This window comes from Leopardus geoffroyi, chromosome A3 (assembly GCF_018350155.1).
Source record: "Leopardus geoffroyi isolate Oge1 chromosome A3, O.geoffroyi_Oge1_pat1.0, whole genome shotgun sequence".
Taxonomy (NCBI): domain Eukaryota; kingdom Metazoa; phylum Chordata; class Mammalia; order Carnivora; family Felidae; genus Leopardus; species Leopardus geoffroyi.
In genome coordinates, this window is record NC_059336.1 from 120,726,170 (window position 1) to 120,749,105 (window position 22,936).

Sequence of the window (22,936 nt, forward strand, 5' to 3'; positions counted from 1 at the left end):
ACAGCCAAACTACCCTTCAGTGTTAGCCTCTCAGCTCTCACTTTCCACTTGGGTTCTTGGTCTCTCACCCCATGTCGCTTGGCGGTGGGCAGACGCCTTGCAGGCTTTGTGTAGAGAAAGGCTCTCTCGTCTCCAGGACCTCACCCCGCTGCTCTGCCTTGGAATGCTTGCTCACCCATCCTTGCTTCTCCACCCCCTCGAAAGCTGAAGCCATTGCTCTCCGTCCATCCTCTGAACCCTGACCTCAAGGGCAAAAGTGACAGAGTGTGTTGGGCTCACTCAAGTGTGTTTCCCTGCCCTCGGAGACCTTGTCCCCTCCCATCCTAGCCACCTTGGTTGTTTCCCATAGGCTTCAGATAGCTGTCTTATCCAGCTTCTGTAGTTGTTCGTGGCTTACATGTCGGTCTGGTGTAAGCTCCTCTGTAATAGCAAGAAAGAGGGGTGCCTAGGGGGCTCAGTCGGTTGGGCGTCCAACTTCGGCTCAGGTCATGATCTTGTGGTTCATAAGTTCGAGCCCCGCTTTGGGCTCTCTGCTGTCAGCACAGATCCTCTGTCCCCCCCCCACCCCCCCGCCCGCCGCCCTCCGCCTCTGCCCCTCCCCTGCTTGGACTGGCTTTCTCTCTCAAAAATAAACATTTTTTAAAAATAGCAAGAAGCAAAGGTTGGATGTTATTTTACACTTCTTTATATTGATTTTTACGTAGCTAAAAATGTACATAGTATAAGATCACGAAGGTGTGAAAAAGATTATACCGTGGAAGGTAAGCTTCTCACACACAGCCGTCCTCTTCCCCATCCCTCAGACAGCCACCGTCGTGTCTCGTGTGCCCTTTCAGGATTCCAGTTCTTTCCAAATCTGGATCTGGGACACAGACTTTTCACACCCATGCAAATAGTGTATCTCCTCTTCCGTACTTGATCTTTCACCTGCTGTCCTCGAGAGGGTTCTAAGTCCACGTGGCACTGCCTCATCCTTGTTAGTGACTGCATTGTATTCCATTATAGAGACGTGGCATTTATTTAATTGGGCTCCTAATTGTACAGTTGAGTGGCACCAAGTACCCCCACAGTGTTGTGCAACCGTCACCGCTATTCGCTCCTAGAACTTTTTCATCATCTCAAACCGAAACGCCGTGGCCGTTAAACATGAGCTCTCCCACCTCCTTTCCCCTCCGTCCTGGCTACCGCCATCCTGCTTTCTATGTCTATGAATTTACCTTTTCCAGGCACCTCACAAAAGTGGAAGCAGACACTATTTGTCCTTCTGGGACCGGCTTGTTGCACTCTGCGTGGTGTCTTCGGGGCTCATCCGTGTTGCAGCCCCTGTCAGGATTTCCTTCCTTTTCAAGGTTGAATAATACTCCGTTGCGTGCGTATACCCCATTTGTTTATCCGTTCATTTGTGGAGGGATACTGGGTTGTTTCCACCTTTCAGCTGCTGTGAACACGGCTGTGCGGGTACCTGTTTGAGTCTCTGCTCTCAGTTCTTGGGGGCATGTACCCTGAGGTAGAGTTGCTGGGTCATATGGTAGTTCTACGTAGAGTTCTAATTTTTTGAGAAACCAGGCACGTACATTTTTATTTTATTTTTTAAGTGATTTTATTTTTTTCAAGTTTATTTATTTGAGGCGGGGGCAGAAAAAGAAGGAGAGAGAGAATCCCAGGCGGGCTCCACACTGTCAGTGCAGAGCCCGTTGCAGGGCTCGATCTCACCAACCGTGAGATCATGACCTGAGCCGAAATCAAGAGTCAGATGCTTAACCAACTGAACCACCCAGGCGCCCTGGCACGTTTTTAATGTTGAGAAATATTACCAAATCATCTCATATAGAGGTTCTAACCATTGGCACTCCTCCCGACCGTGAATGGGAGCGCACTTAGACGGTTAAAGTTTCCTTGTTTATCGAGAAAAGGCTTCTTTGACGTGGAACCTGCAGCTCCTCCAGAAATGCCTGTTGACAAACCCCAGTGGCAGGGGAGAGGCCCCACGGCGGGTCGTGGTGGCCTGTGAGCCCTTTCCTGCTGTTGACTCTTTTGGTTCAAGTCACAGCCAGGTAGACTGGGGTTTGGGAGAGGCTTCTGTGTATTTTTTGACATATGTCGTGCGATATCTGTTAAGCGCAAGTGTAAAGAAAAAAACGCTGATAGACAATTATTCTTTCAAGTCTTTGTGCTTCTGTGTTTTGAGAGGGTCCTAAAACCATGTTTTTCTGATTGTAGAAGTACCGCCTCTTTCTCGTAGAGGATTCTCGTAGAAAGCAGCCAAGAATTCTTATAAGAATATAAGAGTAGCAGCCGAGAACCGGGTATTCGAGCCTTTCCGGCTGTGTCCTGTGGCTGCTGTGGACATTAAATGTAAAGAGCGTGTTCAGCACCGTGTCTGGGCCCCGTAGCCACTCGCACTGACTACTGTCGTGCTGCTGTTGGTGGATAAAAGTGTGCAGAAGCAGAGAAGTATGGAAAAGACCCCCAAACTTCCCATCGTTTGGGTGCTTCTTTTAAAAACAATTTTAAAAAATACACACGTGATCAGTCGTGTGCTCAGCTAGGAAAGGCTTTAGAACTTCGCGCATTTGCTTTGCTTCTTTCTTTTTCCTTCCCGCGGAGGGGACATTCTTACAAAGTTAACCACGTAAAAGTGTGCAGTCGAGTACCTTCCCCGGGTTGTCCAGGCGCCACCTCTGTCTGGTCCCAGAACATACTCATCGCCTCAAAAGAAAACCCCACGCCCAAGCCTGATTTTTAAAACCACAGAGAAGGGCACCTGGTGAGTGTCGGGACAGCCCCGAGCAGTAGGTTCCTTTCCTTGCCCGGAAGGACAGGAGCCTGAGATCCGTGCACACACACCCCCACCTGCTGCATGCTCCTCTCCGTGAGAGTCTGAAGCTTGCGCCAGAGGCAAGTCCTGCCGGTGAGTTTGGACCTGGGATTTACATCCGACGCTTCCTCCAGCGTTTTCTGGGCAACAGTGAGACCTGGCTTTCCCACCTTCTCACGGTGTGACATCTTCAGTTTTCTGAAAAAGGGAGATTAAAGATGGTGCCATTCATCAGGTTGTTGGGGAATCACTTGAAGTAAGGACACGAAGCCGAGTCAAACATGGTGAGGCCCTTTAGTGCTATTGCTGCTGTCACACTGGCTCCTGCTCCAGGGATGTCGAGGTGGGAGGAGACCCGGGGGGCTGCCTCCCACGGGGCTGACTTGACTTCCCGGGCAAGTTGGCCGAGGGCAGACCAGGAGCAGAGACCCGAGGTCCCATCTCACTGTCCTCCTGTGAGGGCCGCTGGTGAGCATAAAAATGAGATCACGGGGTGAAAATGCTAGAAAGGGCTGCAGAAAGTCCTAGAAGGAGATGAAACAGAAGCTGGCTTGGACGTGGCTCCCGTTTGAGGAGCTGTTTGAGGTCAGTGCCACAGTAGCCACTCACGGTGTTTAAACGCCTTTGTAAAAAAAAATGCCCAGTTAAATTCTCAGCATCTCCTTTGCAGAGGCGGCTCCATTTCAGAATTTGGCTCTTACGATCCGCATCCCGCTTTGTATTTTGTCGGCGTGGCTTTATCTTGTCCTCTAAACTGCCTCGGGACGAAGCACCGTGTGCTGAGGGGAAGTCCTGCCCTGGTGGCTGTGTGGCCTCCAGCGGGCAGGCTCCTCTCTGGGCCTCGGCCCCTCCTCAGTTAGTGAGGCCCAGGGGATCCCATCCCAGATCCTCTGATTCGGTTTTCTTTACTGCTGTCACTGGGGAGGTTGCTCTCTCATGTGAAAGTTCCCAGCCTCCTGCTAAGGGCAGGCAACTCCCAACAGGTGGACATCAGCCGTCGTCCCCAGGGAAGGCTCAAAGCAGCCCTGGGCCTGGCGCACAGGCTTCCCCTTCTGCTTTGCCACCTAGGTGGGCATGTCCGGGTAGTGAAAAGAAGAGGCATGGGCGTCTCAGGTTCCAGTCACTCCTGCTTAAGCCTCCCTGGCTCCAGGCTTCTTTCTGCAGGGAGGGGCGGGGCCGGACAGCTCTGAGGTCCTTGCAGAGCTGAGGTCCGGGAGGGTGGCCCTGGCGTGGCCCTGGTCTCACTTTGTAGGCAGTCCATGGCCCTTACCTGTGACACATGGCCGTCAAAGTGGACTTGAGGACCCGGCTCCATGGGCCCGTTAAGGTAGAGCAGGAAGCCCAGGGGACTGAAGAACTGGGTTGTTTTCCTTTATTCCCCTGCGGCCATACACCAGAGTTTAGTTGGGGACCTTGCAAGTTGCTAAGCGCCCCAGCTGCCATCTGGGAACGACAGGCATCGGGGAAACCCACCCGGCACATACCTACTGCCAGGTACAAACTGCAGAATCATGAGCTCCCCTGGATCTCACGCTCTGAGTTCCCTTCCCAGGGAGGGGGACGTGGTTGAAGTCAAGGAAGCGGCGGAGGGTGGAGGGACGACGGGATGGCACAGAGGGCAGCCAGCCTTTCCTTCAGACCACGTTCCGTTAGATGGGTCAGCCTGTCCTTATCAGGGAAGAGAGGGCTGCCCTCTGTCCCACCCTTCAGAGGTGAGGAGGGAGAGCCCAGGGCTGACCGTGCAGGGTTGAGTCTAGGTCAGAAAACCACCCACCGGCCCCAGTGAGGGCCAGGTCATGTTCGTCCGGGGCGCCCTAGGGAGTGCGGTGTAGGCTGACGCTGGGTGGTTTTCCACTTAGCTCCTGGGGGGACACGCAGGGCAGAATGGCCACTTTGCTCTGCTTTTCCTTTTACTTAAACCCAAAGCCCAGGGTCACTGTGACCAGGGATGGCCTTTCTTCTTCACGGTGGAGTCTTTCCCTAGGTGCAGGACCTTCCGCCCTTGAGCATGTCTTGGAGGGAAGACCCACCCCTTTACCATAAAAGCCACAAACCTCTCTCCCGGGAGCCCCCGAGCTTGGGATTCTGGCATGCTGCCATTTCGTAAGCTCGGCTGTGTCTTGTCTTCTTGATGTCCCTCCTTGCACTCTGCCCACGCCTGCTTCACTGTTCCCTTCGAGGCCTTTTGCCGTGAGGGTAAGGCAGAGACTAATCCCACCCCTGAGCCTTGCTCTCACGAGAGGCTGGTGGGGAAGACGGAAGTCAGGGCGGGAGAGAGACAGACACACAGAGACCGAGCGAGAAGAACCGAGAAATCAGCTACCTCTTGTCCTCAGTTGTCCATCGTGACTGTTGTCCTGGCAACAGTGAGATTGGGGCTGGGGACCCGTCTCCTGGGGAGCCACCGGGGGGAGAGGAGGCTGGTGGGGTGGGAGGAACGTGGTCCCACTGCGCCACAGCTCTGCCTCTTGCTGTGTGGTGGCCTGGGGCCAGGCTCTTGTGCCCTCGGCACCTGACGCGGGTGGGGCAGACCCGTCGTCTACTAGACAGCCACAGAGGACCCCCTCATCCCAACGTCAACCAAGAAATACACTTGCTGTCTTAACTTCCTCACACGCCCACTCGTGAATATAGCTGATAGTTGTACGTTTTCGTTTTTAGCCTTGAATGTATCTTGGTTTGAGAAAAGCCAGAAGGCGGATTTCCCATGGTGTGGGGTAGAAATCCGTGCTTCTGTTGGTTCCCACCCCCCACTTCTTGGATTTCACAGAATGTTCTTCATTCTAGCATTTCAGCACTTAGAACAAATCCGCATTTTAGATAATGCAGGTGATGAGCCCGCGGAGCACAGGTTGTTCTAAAGCCTTGACGGGCTCCTGGCAGTGGGAGGACATCTGCTGTGTCAGGTAGACCCAGGCCCTGGTGGTGATGACAGCATTGCAGACGGCACTGTGTATGGGGGGGTGGCTTCTGAGCTGGGGCCCTGCCGGGGTCACATCCTGCCACGGCACTTTTATCCCCGGTTTTAGCGTCTGCTGTCCATGACCAGCTATGGAATATCCCCGCCTTTCTCTGGCTATGGGACCGACATCTTGTTTAGTAATGGCGTAGTTGATTGGACAGTTACCTGGTGTCAAGGCCCGGGGCTGCATTTTTACTGGATTATCTCATTTAATCATCGCAGCAAACCCAGAGAAGGGTTGGCACGCATTCCCTCCTGGCCACGGCTTCTGTTCAGTTCTGTTTACTAGGCGTTTCAGTTGTAGTCTCTGGACATCTGGCCTGTGGGCGTCGGCTTTGTTTGACCTGCCCCGAGTTTTAAATTTCTAATACTTAAGGATTTGGACATTCTATATAAAAACTTGCATTTCTGACCACCTTGGGAAATGGGAGGATCTGACAACGCAGGGCTCAGGAGTAAGGTTTGCATTCACATCCTCGCCAGGCCACTTACTTGCCCCGTGTCCTTGAGTCAGTTATCATGCCCTCTGGCCCCGTTTCTTTGTCTGTGAAATGAGATTGGAATAAGATTGTTAGAAGGTCTAAAGGAGAGCATTGCACAAATATTTGGGGCATTCTTCTAGGCACTAGGGATGTAGTTGTAAGCAGAACAGATTCCAGTGGGGGAGATAGATACTAAATAAATGAGCATATGCTATTAGAGGTAGGACGATGGTGGGCAAAGCAGGAGAAGGAGCATAGGAATTGCCTGGGGGTGAAGGAAGGTTGCTATTTAATATTGTGTGGCCAGAGAAGCCTTTCTGATAAAGTGAGATTTGAGTAGAGACCTGAAGTTAGGGTGTGAGCTATGCCATGTTCCAGGGAGAGGGAGCAGTAAGTACAAAGGCCCTGAGGTACGTTCACAGGACATCATGGCAGCAGGTGAAGGTGGAGAAGTGAGAGGAAGAGAGGTAGGAGGTAAAGGAGGGAGATGATGAGGAACAAGTCCTGTAGGACCTTGTAAGGACCATGGCTTTTTCCCTGAAGGAGACTGGAGACATTGGAGGGCTGTAGGTTTTGTTTTTTTGTTTTGTTTTTTTTTAATATGAAATTTATCGTCAAATTACTTTCCATACAACACGCAGTGCTCATCCCAACAGGTGCCCTCCTCAATACCCATCACCCACCCCCTCCTCCCTCCCACCCCCCATCAACCCTCAGTTTATTCTCAGTTATTAAGAGTCTCTTATGGTTTGGCTCCCTCCCTCTCTAACTTTTTTTTTTCCTTCCCCTCCCCCATGGTCTTCTGTTAAGCTTCTCAGGATCCACATAAGAGTGAAAACATACGGTATCTGTCTTTCTCTGCCTGACTTATTTCACTTAGGATAACACTCTCCAGTTCCATCCACGTTGCTATAAAAGGCCGTATTTCATTCTTTCTCATTGCCGAGTAGTATTCCATTGTGTATATAAACCACAATTTATGTATCCATTCATCAGTTTGATGGACATATAGAGGGTTGTAGGTTTTAAATGGATCAGTCTGGCCGCCGGTGGAGAAGAGACAGCTGTGGAAGCAGGGAGGCCAGTTAGAAGCTATGTAGTAATTTTAGGGAGAGCGGATAATGGCTTAGACCAGGATGGAAGTGATGAGGGGAAGGATTCTGGGTGCTTTTTGAAGGCAGAGCCAACAGATCTCACTGCTGAGTGGCATGGGGGATGGGGGAGTGGGGAGTCGGTGATGGCTGTCGGGATTTTAGCCCGGAGGTGATCGGAAGGGCGGGTGGCTCTTTATGGAGATGGGGAGGATGGTGAGAGGAATGGGTTCGGTGGGGGGTGGAGAGTCAGGACCCGCTGAGTTGGAGATGTCTTACAGACATCCAGGAAGGCAGTCATCCTGCGCGCTAAACACACGTCTGGCAGGCTGGAAGGGCTGTGCCTGCATTTGCAGACTCCTGCTGGGCCCTCCCGGGCGAGGATGGTGGGCCTTGTAGGACAGCGCCTCAGGCTGGGGAGCTCAACGCCAGTTGGCAACCAGGCAGCACCTGGGGAAACTTTTATCATTTCTCCTCAAAGACAATAGGAGGTGATTCTGCTACGTGAGTCTCAGACCTGCACCCTCTCTTCTGCCCCAGAGGCTCTCAGGGCCTTGCAGAAGGCAGCCAGAGGGGGGACAAGGAGAGAAGCACCCAGTAGAAACTCCGTTTCCCCGGCGACTGCCTCGGCACGCCAAGCCCCTCTGTGTCCTGGCATGTGCCGCCGGGAACATGGCGCTACGTGCCCAGATGGCAGAAGCAACACGGGACGGTATAACCCAGAGGATCTGGCCGGAGCACAGCTGGGAGCTTGCAGTTCTGCGGCTCCTTAAATACGCAGCAGGAGAGCAGCCGTGAGCGCAAAGTAGAGTGCATGGCGCGGAGCCGGTGCCCAGGGCGCCGGGGAAGGTGGCTGTGGAGGGCGTCAGCACCTGCTGAGGAGGCTCAGAGAGGTGTGTTCGGAGTTGGATTTAACAAGGTGGATGTGGATTCTTGGGTGGCTTTTCAGGAGGAGGAGTGGGTGCTGGCCAGTGTGCGGTGGGGAGAATGGAGTCCTGATCCACATGGAAGGGCAGAGGCAGGTTAGTGAGGGCTGAGCGGGGAGGCGGAGGGAGTCCTCCCGGGACTGCAGTGGCTCATCCCTGGTGGGGGAGGGACCAGAGTCAGCAGCCAGGCCAGCCCTGTGTGTGGGGGTGGGGGGGAGGTCAGGAGCCCAGCCAGCCCTGGAGTGGGACCGGAGGGGAGGCCCAGGGAGAAGAGGAAGGTGGGAGCTGTGTTTGGGAAAAGCACCAGCAAGATTTATTGCTCCCCTGGGAGGAGGCAGAGGGAGTGAAGCCAAACCACGAGCGACCCTCACAAGTAGAGAGCGGGTCTGTTTAACCCGCTGGAAACTTCGTGCCCCGGGGTGGGTTGAGCTGTTGCTTCCAGGTCAAGGTCGGAAGCGGATACTGAGCTCTTTCCCATGGATCACAGAGGCGGCTGCAGCGTCGTTCTCAAGGCGGCACTCTAGGCAGTGGCTCTGTGTTACCCACGGTGGGCGTGGAAGCCGTATTTACGTGCCGCGGCGTTCTAGAGCTGCGCTGTCTGATGTGGTAGCCACTAGGCACGTGTGGCTACTTCAGTGAAATGAATTAAAATCTAAAAATTAAAACTCACTTCCTCTGTTGGACTGGCCACTCTTCGTGTGCTCGGCAGCTACAAGTGACTACGGCTACCATACTGGACAGCACAGGTTACAGAGCATTTCTTTGCAGAAAGTTCTGGCAGTGCTGTGCTAGAGGGTGACGGCCTGCCCCTCGGGCCATGTCTCCTCGTTGACGGCTCAGCATCTCACCAGATCTCTGAGGGGCACCTGCTCTGTATAGCCACACTAGGCGAGGGCTGTAGATTCCACACACGCGACCGTATTTGCGCCTAAAGGGCAATCTCCTGATAATTGCAGTCACCTTGGCCCCCGTCTCTAGAGACTAGGCAGGCCTCCGGGCAAGTGACCGAAGTCCCATGGTTTGTGTCCCCTCTTCCCCTCCAGCAGGGTAAGAGTTCTGGGCTGCCCCTGGCTCTTTGCAACTTCTGTTCTGTTCCAGGTGACATGTCCTGGTGGTGACTTAGTTGTTAGTCTGGCTCCCACAATGCCAAGATTAAGTGTGGCCCTGCTTCCTTCTTGGAGCCGACATCTTGAGAGACCCTGGGGATGCTGGCTCAGAGCCTGTTTTCACATTGGAGGGTCTTGTTTAAAGAGATGCTGGGTTTTGAGTGCTACAGCCCCTCGTCCCCTGTGAATTCCCACACCCCTGGCTGAAGACAGCATAGCACTCCTGCCCCCCGAGACCAGTCACTCCCAGGTGACCTGACTGCCCTGACCACCCGAGCTCTTAGGAGTACTCTTCACCTTTGACCTGCCCAGCATTTAGCTTGGGGACTTGCAGAGATGACCAGTGACTGTTCTTTGAGTGAGGTTGTGACCGTGTCTTTTGGGCGGAGTAGCACATATGGGTCCCTAGTCTAGATGGTGGCTGCCTGCCCCCCGGCACGGCTCTGGAGTTTCCAGATTTTACATGCCGTGGTCCTTCGCCCTCTCAGCAGGGAGAGATGAGCCGTTTGGGCTCTGACCTCCCGGGGCTAGCCACCCAGGGCCTCCTGCCCCCCATCTCCTTCCTCTGCTGCCTCCTCTGCCCAGCGGGTCAGGTCAGGATGGGCACTGTTGGAGTCCATTGCCCTTTTTTGGCTTCGAAGTGGCCCGGAAGCTCTAAGAGTCTGGAGAAATCAGGCCCAGAACAGATGTGTTTGCGGACAGCTGTGTCTCTGCTCATAGCCCGTGATGTGTGTACACACAGCACATGTATAGGGCACACGTGGGCATACATGAGGCCCCACCATACAGACTTCACATGTTTGCTTCATGCAGCATCTCACCAGATCACTGCTGAGTTCTCTTTCCATTGAAGTCTCCCTCCCTCCTGCTGCCCCCTTTTTGAGGATGTTGCAGAAACTTAGCTTCTCATCAGCCAAGCTCATGTATCCAGATCCCTGCCGGCCGCCTTGCTGTAATGAACTCCTGAATGCCTCATCAGGGCCCCTGGGAACAGTGCAGACCTCCTGCTTCTGTCTCAATCCTGAGCCAGCACAGAGGCGCAGCCTGGCCTGAGTCACCACTGAGGAGGAGGAGGCTCGATTGGTTCCTTCCCAGAGCCTGGGGGGGGGACCATGCTGACAGACCGCCCCGGTCAGGGGCTCACTGCTCACCTGAGCAGTGCAGCAAATGCGTGTTTACAGATCTCCATCCCAGGCCCAGGACGCGCGCTGCGCCCCAGCCAGCCGCCGCCCCCCCCAAAACCGGTCCCCGGGTGGCACACCGCCCAGGACGGGCCTCAGGTGCTTCTCCCCAGGATCTGGGTAGTTTTTCTGCTGTACCCAGAAAGCCCACTAGAGACTTTCAGGGCTTGTTCGTTCTTTTGGCTTATTTGGTTCTTTTCCCAGAGAGGGTCACGGCCTTGACTTTGCGTGTATTTTTAGGATAACCATCCAAGCACAGCAGGACCGGAGGGAGACCGAGTGAGGCAGCTCACCACCTTCTCCGTCTCTCTGTGTGGCGCCATGTCGCAGGGCCCCAGGCCTGGACTTACGGAGTCTGGTGGTTCCCTGACCCCGGGCTAGTCTTCCATCCTGCGCTTGACTCCCTGCTCACCCAGCGTCCGGGGCAGGAGCTCACTAGCTCTCAGGGCAGCGTATTCTTCGGCTGAACTGCTTTGACTCTTCGAACATTCTTTCTGTGCTGAAGCAACAGTCTGTTCCCCACAGCTTTCCATCACTAGCTTCCCCCGGGGGGATCTCCGGAGCAAGTGTCCTCCCTTTTCCATACAGCTGCCGTCCTCAGACGTGACGGTCGCTCTGTGCCACTGCAGAGCCCCCACTCCTCTGGCCGGGTGCCCAGCTCCTCAGCCCCCCTTTGATGCCTGGCCTCAGGCTCCTACACCCTGTGGTCACTCCCCGGTGAGGGCCAAGAACTGTGTCCTTGGGGAAACCTTTCTCCTCTGATGCTCCTGAAGTGGCACTTCCAAAGTTCAATGTGCTTGCGAGCTGCCTGAGGGTGTCTGGGCCTCCTGAGGAACCAGCCTCAGGTGATGCTGAGGCTGCCACTCCGAAGGCCAGACTGGGTCGTGGGTCCTAATGTCCTGAGGGATGGCTCAGCCGAACCAGGGACCTCCCTGAGCCTGACGTCCAGGGACTCCCCATAGATTTCTCCTCCAGGTAGCGGCGTCGAATGCCAAGTTCCCCACATCAACCACGTGTTCTTGGGCCGCTTTCAGTCCATTGGGTGGCATCACACTGCACATGTGTCCTAGCAGAGGCCTTCTGGAACTGACGCAGCTGGCCTCCCTCACGGACTTGGGGTGGCTCAGCATCTCCGGGCCCTCATGTCTGGCCCTGTTGGTTACACTCAGGGTCCACTGCCAGTCACTGAGACAGGACCTCACAGCACTGGCCCGTTTTCTCGTGCCCTCAGCCAGTGAGGGGCGGGGGGGACACTGAGGCTGAGGGAGGTCACTGAGGCCTGCCCAGGTCTGTCATGGAGGCCCGGGGGTCCACCTCAGCAGCACCCACCTCCTCTCCCCTGCTGACCCATCAGAAGAAATTCCAGCAGCTGCCACTGGCCCGGCCTGGCCTCCCTGAGCCCCACAGGTGGTCTGGGATGCTGCCGGGCCCCGTGCTGGGGCACCGCGGACGTCTCAGCTCAGTCCCCGTCTGCAAGGAGTAGCCAGGTGCCCTAACAACTCCATGAGCACTGGGGCCCACAGAATGTTCCAGTGGGCTCACCGCTGGGTTTCTAGAACAGTGTTGTCAGGTCCTTGCTAGGGAAGATTTGGGCACTTCTTGTGCCTTCGCATTTGTAGCGGAACAGCGTCCAGTGTGGGTGGGAGAATTCGTGTGTGAAAAGCACATCCTTTGGTGTAGAAGAAAACACCACCCGTTCTTTTGGTCAAAGAGCCCTGGGTTCCAGTGCTGTCTGTCACTAACTCTGAGGAACCTGGGATAAACCATTTAGCCCCTCCATGCCTTGGTTGGGTCACCTGCAAAATGGAGACGGTATTACACATATGTAAAAGTCGAGGGCAGATGAGAAAGTCTTAGCAAAGAAGAGGGACGATTTTGATATTGGTCACTGGTGTCCATTTGCCCAGGGGGTTGTGGTATTTGAGAGCTACAGCAAGAAACCAGCCTATGGTGATTGTTCTGTCACTCGGCAACCTAAGAGGGCCTCTGCCTCCTCTCCGTTGTGCGGTGGGGCAGGGGTCCTCCCCGGCCATCAGTCTCCTCCCTCAGCTCACATCCAAGCAGACATGGGGGTCCAAAGCCCGCCCCCCACCCCCGGACTTGCAGGAACGGTTATTACAGACAAACTGGGGTCAGGGTCACAGCTGGCGGCAACAGGAAGTTTTGTGTTTATTTCCGGTTTAGAAAGTATTTTGAAAACGCAGCCCCAGCAGTATAACCATATAGCAGTTTTGAAAAACATTTCAGGTTTTCTCTGAATTCCATTCGCCAGATCAAGTTACCCTTTTGTGTTTCGTGCAGACTCTTCCGCCTTGACTCAGATGCACATGTGGGTCTGTGGTCCCCTTCTCAGGATACAGTTGCTGTCTGGTCGTTTTCTTATCGTAGCACTTTTCATTATGGTCACTTCTGAGGTTCCATAATCTTCCATCTGAAGGATGTGTCCCGGTCGAATGAGCCATCAGCTGGGCATTTGGGCCACTTAGTCTTTCCCTCGAGTATAAGTGAGGTTACAATGCAGTTCTTGCACACACATCTTTTTACTTTTCTTGGATTATTTCTGTTGGAGAAATTCCCAGGAGAGCTATTGATGGGTCAGAGACTTGGAACATTCTTATGACTTCCGAAACATATAGTAGTTGCTATTTTAGGAAGAGCGGGCTCTGCCTCTATGCTGGGGAGGCCAAGCCACATCCCACACCTGCTCTGGGTGGCCCTGCACCCCTGAAGACGCCTGGCTGTGTTTTCAGAGAAACTGGGACTGTGGTCAGGGGCATGAAGCACCTCTCAGGACAAGTCTGGCTCCAAGGGAACCCAGAGAAGCTCTTCTGGAGGGTCAGGGTCTGAGAGGGCGGGAAAGGCCTGACCGTGTGGGTTACGGCTGCTGGGGTTGCACAGGCTGGCCCAGCACAGCACTGTGACTTTCCTAATCCTTGGTGTCCCGCGCCCCCTGCTGGCTCACACACCTGAGCGACCTCTTCTCCAGGCTGGCGGGTGCCCCCCACGCTCCTCACACATCTGCCTCTTCCTCCCCCTAGTGAGCGCCTGCATGCACCTCTGGTGGGGTGTGGGTGTGGGAAGGGGAGGTGGGGAAGGAGGGAGAGAAAGGCTAAGACACGCATGGAAGCTGGGACCCTTGTTTGCATCTCCTTCGTCATTGTGCCTGACCAGACAGAGCTCCTACTCCTGGCCAAGTGACGCCGAGGACTTTCTGCTCACCTTGAACACCCCACTGGGACTCTTAACCTATAAACCTGTGGCCAACTTCAAAGCCCAAAGGAGGTTTAGGCCTCGTCTTCCTGAGATACCTGCCGACCCCACGCCCTCAGTAACACTTCACCTCAGGTGACAGAAGAGCTGTAATACATTGAGCACTTGCTGTGTGCAGGCACCGTTCTCAGTGCCTTCGGGTCAGGGTCACTTCGTCCTGCTTTCCCAACGAGGAAACCAAGGCACGGGGGAGTTAGCGGCAGCCTGGTGTCACACGGTGAGTCGGTGGCGATATAGGGAACTGACGGAGCTGGGCCGTCGGGCTCTTAACCGCCACGCCCTCCTGTCCCTGCCTGCCTGGAACAGACCAGCGCGCCTCACACTCGGGCGGGGGCTACGACCCCGGATTCCAGCCCCAGGCTCGCTGCCACCTCCCAGCCTGCCTCCTCCCCTCAGGCTGCCCTGAGAGCCCGCAGGGCCCCAGGTCTCTCTGGCTTTTCTCGAAAATCCTCCCGGAGGCTCCTGTTCTCCCCAGCTGAGCCCTTTCTCCAAGGTGCCTGGGTTTAGTTTGGTTTCAGAAGCCCCCTCGCCGCACACCGGCAGGGCAGACGGGTGTGCCGGGGTGCAGCGTCCAGGAGACCCCGTTGCTCCTTCCTGGGCTCAGATGGAGGTCATAACACTGGGGTTATTTCGGCTTCTCATTCCCCTGCAACGCTGCTGCTCGTGAGGGTTTTAGCAGTGCTGGAGACAGCTGTGGAAATGGAAGAATAACGGTGGTTGCTGTAAGTGCCAGGCCCGCCGGGCCGAGGGGGCCTCGCTTGCTTACGACGGTGTGACTTCCGCAAGAGGACCGATTCTCCCCCACGAAAACCGGGATAAGTGAGAGGGACCTTCCTGTGGTGCGATGGGTGAGCGGGTGGGGGCTCTGGTCTCAGACTGTCCGGGAGCGGAAGGGCAGGGGCTGTCCCTGCAGCAAAGCTGACTTCTCCCGGAGGAGGTGAGGCCCCAGCCCTCTGCCCAGACCCTGGGGAGCCTCTTGGGCTGCCCCACCCGGAGGAGAGGAGCAGAACCTCCCCACCTTGGTTCCCCTGCCTCAGAGAAGGTGTGTTTAAAGTACAGGTAGAGCTGGGTTCTCTGGCCTCAGGGCCCGCTGAACACAAGGGAGAACAGGAGCCCGGTGCCCTCACCCTGCCCGGCGCACCCCCGTGCCTGGGGCCCTCATCCTGCCCAGGGCCCTGGTGGGAGACGAGGTCCCCCAGCCCTGTACCCACCAGGCTGGTGTCCCTGCCAAGCCTGTGTTCCTCTGGGGTCCAGTAACCCCTGGGCAGGCCAGGCAGCAGCTCGTGGCGTAGCCCCCAGGTGGCTCCGGCAGCCGGCACTCAACACACAGCACGCCTGGCCCTCCCACGCCCGCCCGCTTTCCTCCTCCCTGTCCGCTGCCCTGTGCGGCATGGCTCCCTCAGAAGCACTCCACCGCTGGGGTCAGACCCTGCCGTGCCTCTGCTCCCAGTCTTGCCTCGGTCTCCTCCCCTACCCCCTCCCCACGTCTCTCGCTGCTGTGCTCCGCAGGCCTCCACTCAGCCTCGCCATAGCCCCACTTCCCGGCCTCCATCCTGCGAACCTCAGGTTCTCCCCATCGTCACCTGCCTCCCATCTTGGGGCGCAGGGTTCCTGGCACAGCACCCTGCCTGGGCTTCTGGCTCTGGCTTCATCCCCTTGCACCCACTCCCGGGGGCTGTCTCCTGTCCCCTGTCCCTGTTGCTCAGCCTGAGCCGTGCTGCGGGGCTGCAGGCTCAACCCATGAGCCAGCTCAGTGTCTGCCTGCCACGCGTCCCAAATCTGCCCTGGTTTTCCCCTCACCTCTCTCCCCTTCTCTATTCCTCACTTAAAGAGACCGGCACCTTCCACCCAGAGGCCCAAGCCACGGGCCTGTCCCGCCTGCTTGATGCAAGCCGTCGCCAAGCCCCACTTTGCCCAGATGACTGCTAACTGGTCACCTGGCCCGCCCTCCTGTGTCACAGCCCTGGGCACCAGGCCTACCCCCCAGCTTTCAGGAAGGAGCTCCCCGTTCCTTGCCTGGCACACGAGGCCCTTCAGGATGCGAACCAGGGGTCGGCAGACGTTTTCTGGAAAGCGCCAGAAACCCCTTTCGGTTTTGCAGGCCACGTCTTCTCTGTCACAGCAACTCGACTCTGTTGGAGCGAAGGGGCAGCCAGAGGTGACATGTAAACAAACGAGCTTGGCTGGGGGCCCCGCGAGACACTATCTGTGCGAACAGTGGCAGCCAGGTTTGGCCCGCAGGTGGCAGTGTGGACCCCCCTCCAAACCTAGCCGTGGGGCCGCGGTTCCCTGTTCCCGCCCCCATGGAAACTGCTGTAGGTCCCTGAACCTCGTGTCCCAGGTCTCTGTGCCTAGTGTGAGCAGCTCCCTCTGACGAGATGTTCCCAGCATGTCAGTCGGCTAGCCTCACTTCTAGGAAGTGTCCCTGATTGCCCCCAACACCCCCGGCAGACTCTGACACCCACCCTTCTTTGTTACTGCCCGCTGTCCCTCTCCCGTCTGGGCATTGACCGTAATGCACTGCGCTGGGCCTGCTTACCCATCCCCATGAGACCCTCAGCCCTCTGAGGGCAGCGACTCGCTTGTTTTGTGACATTGGCACGTTATAGCATGCCGCCTGGCACCTAGTCGGCCTTCAGTCATGTTCAGTCAGAATTCTCGGGTGATCGCTCTGTGCAAGGTGGGTGACCCAGATCCTGCACCCTCCCGGTGCAGGAGAGAACGGGTCCACGTAGGAACTGCCACCTTTCCTGTGGCATTGAGGACACTCTGGAGGTACAGAACCAAGCTTGGGTTTCTTCATGGATTTCTGACTCCCGTGAGGGCTTTTAAGGTGTGCCGTCACAGCCCTGAGCCTGTTGCCCTGGGCCTCCGGCTGCCTCCCAGCGTGGGGGAGGCCCCTGTAAGGCCCCGTGGAAGGTCAGCTGGTTCCTGGCTGATGTGTGTCACCGGCATCGGGGTGTTTCTTCCCGGAAGTATCCAAACCTGCCCCTGGAAGGGTGCAGACCAGACCCTGCTTCTCCACCAACCCTCTCCTCTGCCTCCCAGGAGAACCTTATGCTTTCCATCCTGCCCAAGCATGTGGCTGACGAGATGCTAAAGGACATGAAGAAGGACGAGAGCCAAAAGGACCAGCAGCAGTTCAACACCATGTACATGTATCGCCACGAGAATGTCAGGTGCGCCGTGGGCCTGGGCTCCAAGAGCGGAACAGGGGCTGGGCTTTGTGGGGTCAGCCAAGCACTGTGGGATTCGAGAGTCTTCCCCCAGGACTAGAAGCTAGGCCACGCCTTCAGTGTGAGCCTCGGCCCCCGTGGGAGCAGTCTTGCAGACGGATGCCGGGAATGAGCCGTCTGGGCCATGTAGTCAGTCCCCATCATCGCACAGACGTCACCCAGAGTGCGGGGGTGACGTCTGTGAGGTCACCCAGCCATTCCGGGCCGGCTAGGGGCTAACAGCTGTGTTCCTACCAAGACGGGTGACTTCATCACGGGGCAGGAGCAGGCAGCGTGGGGGAAGGAGGCCCGGAGAGGAGAGGCCCACGAGGATAAACTAAACGTCAGAGCCCCGCATTCGCCCTGGGAGTGCCAGGGGCTTGCCGCTTTGGGGTCGAGCAGGGACCCCTCTGCTGTGGTCCTGGGGCAGGAGCTGGTGGTGGGGCCAGGCACGCTGCCCAGAGCCTCACGGTGGCGCCCTCCCTGCTCTCCCAGCATCCTCTTTGCGGACATCGTGGGCTTCACCCAGCTGTCTTCCGCCTGCAGTGCCCAGGAGCTCGTGAAGCTGCTCAACGAGCTCTTCGCCCGCTTTGACAAGCTGGCGGCCGTGAGTACCCGGCCCCCACTCGGCTGCCCTCGGGGCTCCCACGGTCGCCTCGCACGGGTGCCTGCTCTGCCCCCTGCCCGCCCTCCGTGCCCGCGAGGGACCCAGAGCCATGCCACACACCCTGTTCTTTCAGAAATACCACCAGCTGCGGATTAAGATCCTGGGCGACTGTTACTACTGCATCTGCGGCCTGCCCGACTACCGGGAGGACCACGCCGTCTGCTCCATCCTTATGGGGCTCGCCATGGTGGAGGCCATCTCGTGAGTGGGGCCTCTGGGGGGAGGGGCTCTGGACCGCGGGAGAGCCGGGCCTTCCGTGGTCCGGCGTGGGGGCTCGGCGCACCCCAGGCCCCCACGGGACGTGTGTGCCGTGTTGGTCGGCAGGCGGCTCAGCCCCCGGCTCTGGGAAGGGGGGACGTGGCTCGCCTTCTTGCCAGCTGAGGGGCCGAAAGCCTTCCGTGGCCTCTGAGGGACCCAGCCTGCATCCACTGTTGTTTTCTAGAGAAGTGGCAGTCGTGGTAAAGGCTGTCACACCTCCTCACGCTGGTTTGGAGTCCCCCCAGGCTCCCCGTCCCTTCTCTCCGTGTTCTCTCACTGTGAGCCTCCAGGCCCGTCTCAGGTCGGAAAGTCCGAGTGTGGCAGCGACGTGGGGCGGCAGAGGTGGGACAGGGCCCCGGCCTCTGCTCTGGGCTCCCAGCCAGGGCTCCTGCCTCTGGGAGGACACTGCCCTCTTCCCCCTCGCCCTCCCCTGTCGCTGTCACATTGCAGGTGGCTTAGAGGCCCCAGCAGGCAGGCCCTGGCTGGGATCAGGCACCAGGAGGGAAGGGGGCTCCTTGCTGAGGTTTCCCACCCCACCACCAGGATGGAGGCTGGGTGGTTGGGGGGGGAGGGGGGCAGGGAAGGGACACCTTGCCACCAGAGGGCGGTTTTGCATTGTTACCATCTTCTGGATTAGAGCTTCTCTGACATTGGCCAAGACACAAATGCTGTGCTGGGAGCGTGTGGGGGGTGGGTAGTTCAGGATCATTCACCTCCACTTCCCTCACCTCGGGGCAGCTTTCCCTGTTGCGCGGGCGCCTGGCACAGGTGGACGCGGGGAGGTAGCGGCCATTATTCTGTGGCTTCCTGCCTGCACCCCCATCACGCTAACTCGCGATGCGAGCCTGGGCCCGGGCCGACCTGCTGGACCCCTAGCCACAGGTCACTTAGCTGAAGTGCAGGCAGAGAGCTGTGGAGTGCCCAGCAGCCTCCTCGGCCTGGAGTGGGGGAAAGCCAGTGCAGGACTCTTCCCGCAGGGCACAGAGGGCCGGCCACCTTGCCACGGCCATGCCCGACCCTCCTCCTTTCCGTGTGTGCCTGGCAGGTACGTGCGGGAGAAGACGAAGACTGGGGTGGACATGCGTGTGGGGGTGCACACAGGCACGGTGCTGGGGGGCGTCCTGGGCCAGAAGCGCTGGCAGTATGACGTGTGGTCCACCGACGTCACTGTGGCCAACAAGATGGAGGCCGGTGGCATCCCCGGGTGAGCGAGCATCTCCTTCCCGGCGGGCGGGCGTGGGCGCTGAGGGAGGGGACCGTCCATCCGTCGGGGCTGGGACTCAGCCGGGAGACACCCAGGAGCAGTGTTCTTCCTCGGGGCGCCTGCCTGCTTGCCCCGGGCCCAGCTGCCTCCTGCCTGGGCCTCTGCAGCCGTGTGTCCTCGTCCCCGTCCTCTCCTTGTGGGGCCACAGACGCCGGCAAGCCGTAGCCGCCTCCAAGGCTCCCCGCAGGGCGCCAAACCCAAGGAACAGGTTCCAACGTGGTGCACACCTGGCTCGAGCTCCTTTATACCACCAGCCAGTCGGGGCGGACGGGCCGAGGACACAGAGGAACCCTCCCCGCCTGGGTCAGGGAGCGGCCCTCCAGGGCAGTCAGGGTCCTGTCCCTCAGTGGTGACTCCCCAGAAACGGGTAACAACCCCCTGACGGCGGGTGGGAGCCATGTGAGGTGCATAACGGTAGGATCACCACCGAGTTCAGAGCGGCCTTCTACGCTCCTCACCTGAACCGGTGCTGCGGGCAGCCTGAGGGTGTTTCCTTCCTGTTTCGCGGATGTGGCACTGAGGCCCAGAGGGGCAGGGGCCACACGGCCCTCACAGCCAGTTAGCACCGGGGCGCCCCGGCTGGAGCTCTGGTGGCACGTGTGTCCCCGCCTCCCCAGCAGCCTTGGGCTTTGGGGTGGCCCGACCCTCCGCTGACGGTCCCGGGCCTCTTGCTGCCGTCCAGGCGTGTGCACATCTCCCAGAGCACCATGGACTGCCTAAAGGGCGAGTTCGACGTGGAGCCGGGCGACGGGGGCAGCCGCTGTGAGTACCTGGACGAGAAGGGCATCGAGACCTACCTCATCATCGCGTCCAAGCCAGAGGTGAAGAAAACAGCTGCCCAGCACGGCCTCAATGGCCCGGTGAGTCCCCTGCCCGCCTCGCACGGGACGTAGAAAGGCAGGGTTCGAGAAGCAGGGCCTGGGGAAGAGCGGGCGGGGCCGTGGGGGGCACCCTTGCAGGGGGAAAGCGGGCTCCGGGGGGAGTAGGGCACATGGCTCCCGGCAGGCTGACGGTGAGTGGTACAGCAGAGGACAGGCGCCCGGAGAGGTGTACGTGGCACTCGGGAGACCAGCTGGCTAGGGAAGGGCTCCCTGCGTGGAGGAGGCAGTCAGAATCACGGGAGAGATGTGGGCACCCAGGGAGCGAGTTCACGGAGTGGGTGAGGATGCCAGGGGCAGGCACTGAGGTTGGCTTGGTCACGGAGGAGAACCGGGCCGGGAACTTTGCGGGGCAGGAAATGAGAAAAGAACCAGATGGAAGCAGTGAGGCCGTCCTGCCCTGGCCTCTCTGCTGATTTCCCGCATCTCGTCAGACCCAGTGCCCTCAGCAGCTGCCCCCACCAGCCTCCTGACAGGCTGTCTGGTTAGAAGCCACCAGTGGCTGCTGCAGAAATTGGGCCGTCTGTCATCCTCTGCTGAGCCTGGAAGGCGTTTTACTCCTCGAAGCTTTGCGCTTAAAAACCCCACCAGTCGTGGGAATTTGACAGTTGGGGGGTTTGGTGCTCCCAGAGTTGGCACGTGGAGACCATCCCATGGCCGAGGCTTTGTCTCATGATGGCGAAAGCAGGGCTTGAGCTGGTCCGGTGAGGTTTCTGTGGCTGAAGACGTGACCCCTGTAAAGTCTGGAAAGAAAACTAGACGCCTTCCCCCCTCCCCCACGTGTATGTGATGACTAGCGAATCAAACACAAACAGAAGATTCATCTGTTTAAATCGAATTGCAACCACTGTTTCGTGAGTACTAACGTTTCTCCGTAATTTCACTTAATCCTCAAGACAGCCCTGGGAGAAGGGGGCTGTCGTCATACCCACTTTACAGAGGAGGAAACTGAGGCCCAGAACTTTGCGTAAGTTGCAGATCTGGTAGGTGGCAGAGCAGGGCCCTGCCCCCGACCTGCCAGCCACCCCGTAACCCAGAATGTGGGCACCCCCGTGTGAAGGCGTTCACACGGACTCAGCACTGGGAGGCCTGCACATGTGGGCACCGCCTCACTCCTGAGTAATTCAAAGTCCCACGAGGTGCCCGTGTTAAAGCAAAGGACACTTCAAGGTATTTTGGGCTGCATGTGAAGTCTGAGCTACAATTAAATGCTCCAAGGAACTCAGAAAAGTAGGAAGCTGTTTTTCAGAAAATTAGGAACTAAGACTTGACCTTGCCACAGAATTAACAAGTTCATTCATATTTTTAAGAGTGCTCCTTGGGGAACTGTAACATACTCACTGGAACGCATTGAAAATGTCTCTTCAAAGCTGTTCTACCAGACAGTAATCGACAATAATTTAAGCAATCAGCTACTTTTGTAAAGCGGTAGGAGATTTGTAATTCCTGGCATACAAAATTTTTAAGAAACTGAGCAATGTTACTCCTTTCAAAACTTACCCACAAATTTGGTTTTACCGGGGGGGCCACCTTGAAGTCACAAAGCAGTCAACACGTCCTTGGGATAGCACTCATTCCGCTGTGTTCTGATCTTGTATTTTATTTCGCTTCTCCCGATCACCCTTGCATGGCATGTCATTTGGCTCAGGGGTTTTCCTCAGCACCTGGCACCCCTCCGAGAGTGCAGATGAGGGAAGGGAGGCCCAGGGAGCCTGGGCAGAGCCCGTGTCCATGGAGCCGTTGTGCTTGAGCCATTCTTCCACTTGCAAATGAGAGAAAAGTTGAGTCTGTGGTTGCGTGGCTTAAAACATCAGCTCTCAAGCCGTGAGCCAGCAGGCAACAGCCCATGCCGAGGCCGCGGCCTGAACAGGACGGAGCACAGGCACTGCGGGTCGAGAAAACCGACCTCTTCTTCTTAAGTGCACCATCACAAGACAGCCGGCACTGGTTCCCATGGAAACGTGAATGGTGTTCTCTTTTCAGCACTTCTTTCAGTGACATTTTATGGCCATTCAGGTTTTCAGTACTTTTTTTTGTAAAGTTGAATTTTAACGGTTTTTCTCCGAAAAAATTATTTTAAAGTTTATCTTGAGAGAGAGAGAGAGAGAGAGAGAGCGAGCGTGCGCGCACATGTTGGGGAGGGGCAGAGAGAAGGAGAATCAGAATCCCAAGCAGGCTCCATGCTCCCAGCGCAGAGCCTGATACGGGGCTTGAACTCACGAACTGTGGGATTGTGACCTGAGCCGAGCTCAAAGAGTCAGAGGGTTAACCAAATAAGCCACCCAGACGCCCTGTTAACGGTTTCTTACTGCCCCTTCCTGAAAATATCAATTTCTCGAAGTAGAAAGGCTGGGTTAAGGTTTCTGCACATGGAAAGCTTTTACCCCCGCTCATCACCACCTGCCTCCCACCCCCGGAGGGCACCCTCACTGCCCAGCTCTTTACTCACTTTTAGGTTTGTTCATTTGAAAGACAGAACGTGATAGGCCACTGTTGTAACCTCATTTCTGTAATCATTAGTAAGGCTGGACGCTTACCGTGGTTGTCAGCTAGGTTGACAGCTAGGTTGTCAGCTAGGTGTTTTCTTCTGTGCTTTATGTGGCCTTTGAGGGCCCGGTCCCCTCTCTGCTTTGTAGGGGCTCTTTGTTTATTAGAGAAGTGAACCCTGGCTCATGCGGTGGTCGGCGGCCATCGGCGGGGCCTCCGTCGTGTGCCAGCGCCGCTGTGTCACAGGGAACTCGAAAGTTCGGCTGTGGTCGGGAGCTCCCGCCTCCTGTGTTCTCTGCAAGGCGGCGTGGCGGCCGCCGGGGCACGCGGA

At 57.1% G+C, this 22,936-nt stretch overlaps 1 protein-coding gene across 4 annotated transcripts in view; it reads left to right on the top strand.

Annotated features, from left to right (window-relative positions):
- The window catches only part of ADCY3 (adenylate cyclase 3), an 89,935-nt gene that overhangs the window by 51,190 nt on the left and 15,809 nt on the right, over nt 1–22,936 (top strand). For all 4 annotated transcript variants that reach the window (XM_045447542.1, XM_045447540.1, XM_045447544.1 and 1 more), the window contains exons 4-8: nt 16,885–17,015; nt 17,547–17,658; nt 17,792–17,919; nt 19,022–19,180; nt 19,923–20,100. In XM_045447542.1, the coding sequence (XP_045303498.1) occupies nt 16,885–17,015; nt 17,547–17,658; nt 17,792–17,919; nt 19,022–19,180; nt 19,923–20,100 (708 nt within the window). The remainder of the gene's footprint in view (nt 1–16,884; nt 17,016–17,546; nt 17,659–17,791; nt 17,920–19,021; nt 19,181–19,922; nt 20,101–22,936) is intronic.